This window comes from Frankliniella occidentalis, unplaced genomic scaffold, assembly GCF_000697945.3.
Source record: "Frankliniella occidentalis isolate FOCC.00 unplaced genomic scaffold, Focc_3.1 Scaffold125, whole genome shotgun sequence".
NCBI lineage: Eukaryota > Metazoa > Arthropoda > Insecta > Thysanoptera > Thripidae > Frankliniella > Frankliniella occidentalis.
The window spans coordinates 106,426-111,924 of NW_026267252.1; the positions used below are offsets into that span (position 1 = coordinate 106,426).

General features: G+C 57.7%; 2 protein-coding genes across 2 annotated transcripts in view; one reads left to right on the forward strand and one right to left on the reverse strand.

The window, feature by feature from the left end:
- Positions 1-5,499, reverse strand: part of LOC113202988 (dolichyl-phosphate beta-glucosyltransferase) — a gene marked incomplete in the record, with an annotated part of 38,389 nt that overhangs the window by 1,243 nt on the left and 31,647 nt on the right.
- On the forward strand, positions 7-4,335 carry LOC127750040 (histone-lysine N-methyltransferase SETD1A-like). Its single transcript, XM_052270483.1, has 2 exons — positions 7-907; positions 3,628-4,335. Exons 1-2 carry the CDS (start codon positions 164-166, stop codon positions 3,763-3,765), a joined length of 882 nt encoding a protein of 293 aa, XP_052126443.1. The 5' UTR covers positions 7-163; the 3' UTR covers positions 3,766-4,335.

The window sequence follows — 5,499 nt, forward strand, 5'->3', positions numbered from 1 at the left end:
GCCGCCCCCCGTCGCCGCCCAGGTCCCACCTTCGCCGCCGTCGACGCTGCCCCCCGCCCTTCCCCCAAAGGGCGGCCCCCGGACAATCCCCGTCAAGCCGGACAAGGGTGTGCTCACCCCCGCCGTGGACCCCGGCAACCGGTTGACGGGCCGCCCCAGGATCATGGGGGTGGTCGCCAAGGGCAAGGAGAACACCCTCAAGCTCAAGGACCTGATCGCGCGCTTCGACGCGTGCAACACGCACGGCCGCGCCGACCGGCCGCTCACCAAGCGCGCCTCGTCGACGGACAGCGGCATCGACGTGTCGCCGGAGCCGCTCGTCACGCAGCAGGACAACGTGACCCTCATCCAGCTGGTCTCGAGCGACTCGGGGGCGTCCTCGTCGGACGAGGGCGGCAGCGCCAGCAGCGCTAGCAGCGGCACCCGAGACTCGGTGTTGTTGCTGACGCACTCGGGGCCGTCGTCCTGGGAGGACCACCCGGAGCCACCGCGCGTCGACGACAAGGACAGCTCGCCCGCGGTGGTCGAGAGGCTCGTCAGCTTCTACCAGAACGCCCCCGACCCGGCCACACCCACTGGCACCACACCAACGCCGAAGATGACACTCGCCCTGGGCCGGCAGCAGCTGCCCAACAGCGCGCCGTGGGGGATGTCGCGACCGCGGGCGCCGCCCCCGGAGCCGCCGCCACCGGCGTCCGCCCCCGAGTGCGCCGCCTCCATCGTCAAGAAGGTCAAGGAGAAGTTCGAGCGCCTCGACCAGCGGCCACTCGAGGACACGCCGTCGTCCACCCCGCTGCGGCGGCGCGGCCCTTCGCTCGACGGCTTCCTGGGCGGGGCGCGGCGGCGGGTCATCGCCGACCCGCCCGCCCCCGCGCCGCCCCGGCGGGCCGTGTCGGACCTGTCCGAGGTAAGGAGGCCCTACATGACGTGCACCGGACGTCCGCATGCTGCCCCGGCCTGGCGGGCGGTGCAGCGCGGTGCAGCGCGGGGCCGGGGCAGTCTCCACGGTGAGGTACGGCCCCTGCCCTGCCCGGCCCGCGCGGCGCGGAGCGCGGGACCGTTAGCCCGGCCACTCGCCGGTCGAGCAGCAGGGCATTCCAAGACGAGGCACTGCTAGAAGTCTGCGAGATACAACGGCCAGATATGAAGGCGAACACCCGAAGGGAACCGAGGGAACCTATATGTGGAAGAGGGAGAGGAAGTGTGTGTAGCGGGTTGAGAGGCGAGGGGGGGGGGGGGGGGCGTTACTTCTGCCACCCACCCTGGTGTTGTGCGCTGCACGTATCGAGAACGGAGAGTGTCGAAGCAGCTTGGAAAAAGAATTGCCGGTGCGCTGGTGCTCCCGACCCTCTCTCTCCCTCGCTGCGTTGTGTAGAGCTGCGGGTCGTGTGAGGTGAGAGTGATGTGGGTGGTGGTGATGATGATGTGCGCGCGCAGTGTGTCACAAGGCGTGCGGGCGTGCTGGCCCCTCTACTCCTCGACCTGGTGTTCTCGCACTGCGGAGATGGGTTACCACTTACTCGACCTGCCGCCGACTCCTATCCCGCCCCGCGGTTACCGATCAGATGAGCATATCTTTGGCAATTTTGAAATATCAACTCACGTGTCGTGCTCGCCCGCAGCGCCGCCCGCTCCACCCCGCTCGGCCCCGCCATGCCACGCCCCGTCCCGCCGATGACCCACATAATGGCCCTGCGCGCCTGTGAGGCCGGCGGCCCTCCGCTAATCGTTTGACTCCGGGAGGTCACTCTTCTTTGGGCTGCACGCTGCACTGCCGCCGGACCACGCGAGACATTTTGAGCTGTGTACGTCATTGTCTGTTCCCTCTAATTATCATTGGGGGATCAGGGTTGCTGCCGTCGTGGCCTTTTTGTGACGCTATCATAATCACTTACAGCCCCTGACATTACATTAATCGCCTCCGTCGCGCAAAAAAATAAAAATGAAAAACAACACATTTTTTCAATTATTACGCGTCTGGTAGTGTCGGGTGTCAAGTCCCATCGCTGCCGGTATGAAGTACTGTCGCGTGCCCGCAGTTTGGTGTCGTGGAAGTTTGTAAATGCTGTCGTGAGCAGGAACGGCGTTCATAGCCCTGCCCGGCAGCCCCTAGGGGGCGGCTCGGCTCGAGCAGCAGGGAAGGAGTCATTATTTTTAATGTCCTATTTTCGTCACGGAGCGCAGAATCCGTGTTGCTTTTGAATACGTACACTGCTGCTACACTGTTGTTGGATGCAGTGCTATGTGCGAAGCTGGTCGGCCCCGTTTTGTTGTTTGTGCTGTTATTATTTCCTACACGGCACTCTCTGGCGATGGGCAGTGACCCGTGGGTGTATGGCCATGGGGGTCACGGTGTCGTACAGGCGTGCGGACCGCGCGGGTACGGTACTGTATTGCGCAGACCCCCCTCCCCGCGGGTATGAGGCAGGAGAGGCTCTTCGTCGTGTTCACCTGCGACTCCTCCTCCTCGGGGCGCTGAAAGCAGCTAGTACATAATGTCAAGGGAGCACCCCCCCCCCCCCCCTCTCCCCGTTTGAACAGAAACAACGTGACGAAATCTCTCTCTCTCTCTCTTTCTCTCTCCTCCCAAGTCAGTCTCTCCGGCCGTCGCCGCGCTCGACTGCATTGCGAAAACGCGTTATCGAGCGTGGCGCGCTCGGCCCGGCTCAATCATAAGCACCTCTGCCGTGCCAAAGTTATCCCGGGGTGATCGAAAGAGCATCAGGGGAGACCCAGAAGGTGTGGCCCCACCCCGCCCCGCCCCCCGGCTTGATGCACCAAACCTCGCGTTGGCATTTCATTCAGCGGTCCTCCCGAGGCGATATTCACTCCCGTAATACCCTGTACACCCCACCTGGGTATTACGCGGTATCACTTGTAATGTAATGCCGAAAAATAACAAAATATGCCATAAAATGGCAACATTTTTCGTGTAATACCGGCGTAACACCCGGTAATACCGCGTAATTCATTGTAATACAGAGTACTCTGTACAGGTTTTGTGGTAGTGAGTAACCCCCTCGGGTCCTCCTGAACGGCCTGAATAAGTTATTTCCAAATACGACCGCGCAGCTCTCGTACTTCGGCGACGGCCGGTCCAATTTTATATTGTTGTATTAGTACCTGTAACAAAGGCGTTCATTGAAACACTGCGCGCACATTATGCAGGCTCGGGCTACTACATACTAACTACCTGGGCCACGTGCGGGTGTTTTCACTTTCCCGCCCAACTCTTGCCCGGTCGCGCTCGGTCGCGCTGCTGACCGTGTCCAGACGCCCGTGCCGGCGCCCCCCGTGGGCCCTACCTTGACTTGGACCATAACCGGGGTGCTGCTTGGGATTTTAATTTCGCAGAAGAAAGTAAATTTTTCAGGATTTTTCTTTTGGGTGGATGCATTTCTTTAAAAACGAAAAGTTGCAATTAAAAAAAAAAAGGTAATATTTCCGTTTCTTCCTATTTTTATTGTTTTGAAAACTTTCCAATTTTTCCGACGATAAATTTCGGGCGTTAAAATTTCCAAGCGCTGTACGGCACGGCCTGGGCGCGGCGCTATAGTGTGTGTAGTTCACGTGCATTTGCATGGTGTCTAATCTCGTCCTCATCTCTCGTTTGTGTTGTTGTTGCAGATCTTCTTCCGCGCCGGCGTCCTGGAGCAGCTCGAGGCCCAGCGGGACGAGCGCATCGCGGGTCATGTGGTGCGGCTGCAGGCGCGCTGCCGGGGATTCCTCGCGCGCAAGCAGCTCGCCAAGAGAAAGGTACAGTAACCGAAAACTTTACACCACACACTTCACGTTATGACTTCTCATGCCGAAAGAAAGTAGAGTGTGGTCAAGGGCAATATGAAGTTGTTGTTTTTCTTTTGTTTTATTTAGAGATCTCTGCTACGTATGCACAATTATAGAGTCGAATGACTTTTCTAAAAAGTCGGAAAACTACTTGTTGATCCTACCCTATAGTTTTATTTTTATTTTTTTCATTTTGTTTCGCAAAAGAAGTCGGAATGTGTTGGGCACACAATGGCAATTTATATCCCTCCGCGCCTTTCCCGCTAGTACGTAGCACTGCCGGCCGGTGCAAGCAGTATGGTAGTGCCTTACTTCCCTGCTCTTGCTCTCTGCTGGTATTGAATAGCAATTTGCCGCTCGTGCACCGCTTTGCTTCCGCCGGTGGTGGTGGTGCGCCCGCCGGCCCGCGCGCTTGCAACCAAACCACCACCACTACGGCGGCGCGAGTACATGGCAAAAGCAGGGCGAAAGTTTGAAAAAAGAAAAAAAGATTTTTTTTCGGTCTAGTTTTATAATATAGTTTTACCTTCAAACAAAAAAGTTTCCTTTTTTTGGACGTACGCCCTTCCCCGTCAGATCACCAGTGAACATAGGGCCCGGGGGCCAGCAGGGCCCGCCGCCTGACCTGGTTGTTGGCGCATGTGGGTGCGAAGCGCGATATCATACGCCCGACTTACGTAAGCCCGGTACCTTATCACGGCGCTTAGGAGAGGGGAGGGGGTTGAGGGGCTCATCCCCCACCCACAGAGAGGTGTTTTTAATGATACACTTTTGCTAGGAGGAAACGCTTCTCGCTATATTTAGCGGGCTCGTTTTATACTATCTCCAGTTGCGCCCAAAGCATTTCATTTCGGAAAAAGTAGCGTGACTCTAAGAATAATATACACAGACCCCGATTGCTTATTTTATTTATGGATTTCAATCAATATATGTCACATTGGCTGGACTTTGTGTTTATGTGGTTCTCCTTATTTTTCTACATTTCATGAGTCGTATTTATCGTGCTGTAAACATAATTTCCGTGAACAGTACCTTTTGAGGTGGGCGTTTTAGTGCTGTACATAGTGCCGTTGTTACGGTACGACGGCGGCGGCGGCGGCGGGGGGCAGCCAGTTGGGAGGATAGGACTGTGTGTATGGAGCAGAGCGCGAGCACACACCGTACGAGAGAGACAGCAAAAGCCGTCAGTCACCGAACGCCGCGCGCGACGCGCCGCTCGGAGTGTTATTACTGCATGTTTTCTCTCATAAACGCCCCCGTCATCCGACCGCCTGCTCCTTTTAATGCAACAAGCACAGCGGCAGCGTCACACTTATTTTTATTCCTCCTTCTGATGTTTTTTCTTCTTCTTCCTCACCCGGTGGGGAGCATCCCGAACAACATGACTGCCGCGTTGCCGTTCTCATCCGCGTGCCAAACGCGTACTGTTGTGCCGTTTTGCTCTATGATTTCTCTGCTTTGCAACTTGCGCAAATGGGAAAAACTTGTGCGCGGGGGAAGGCGGCGGCGGGCGGTCTGGGCTGAATGGCAGATGGGTGGGGGTGGGTGCGCGCGCGAGCGAGGGAGAGAGAGAGAGAGAGACGACGGGCATGTGGCAACTTTTAAAAGTTTCGGTTTCGCGAGTTGATGGCTTTGCGCAGCGCCGCTATTTGAGGCCGGGCGGGAAGGCCGGCTCCCTTGCATACGCGGGAATGCAGGCGGGGCGGGGCGGGG

Bases quoted from the DNA above. Each gene is read 5' to 3' on its own strand.
- LOC127750040 (XM_052270483.1), top strand. From the start codon at position 164: ATGGGGGTGGTCGCCAAGGGCAAGGAGAACACCCTCAAGCTCAAGGAC. The intron at 908-3,627 runs GTAAGGAGGCCC...TTGTTGTTGCAG, and splicing joins CCGTGTCGGACCTGTCCGAG to ATCTTCTTCCGCGCCGGCGT.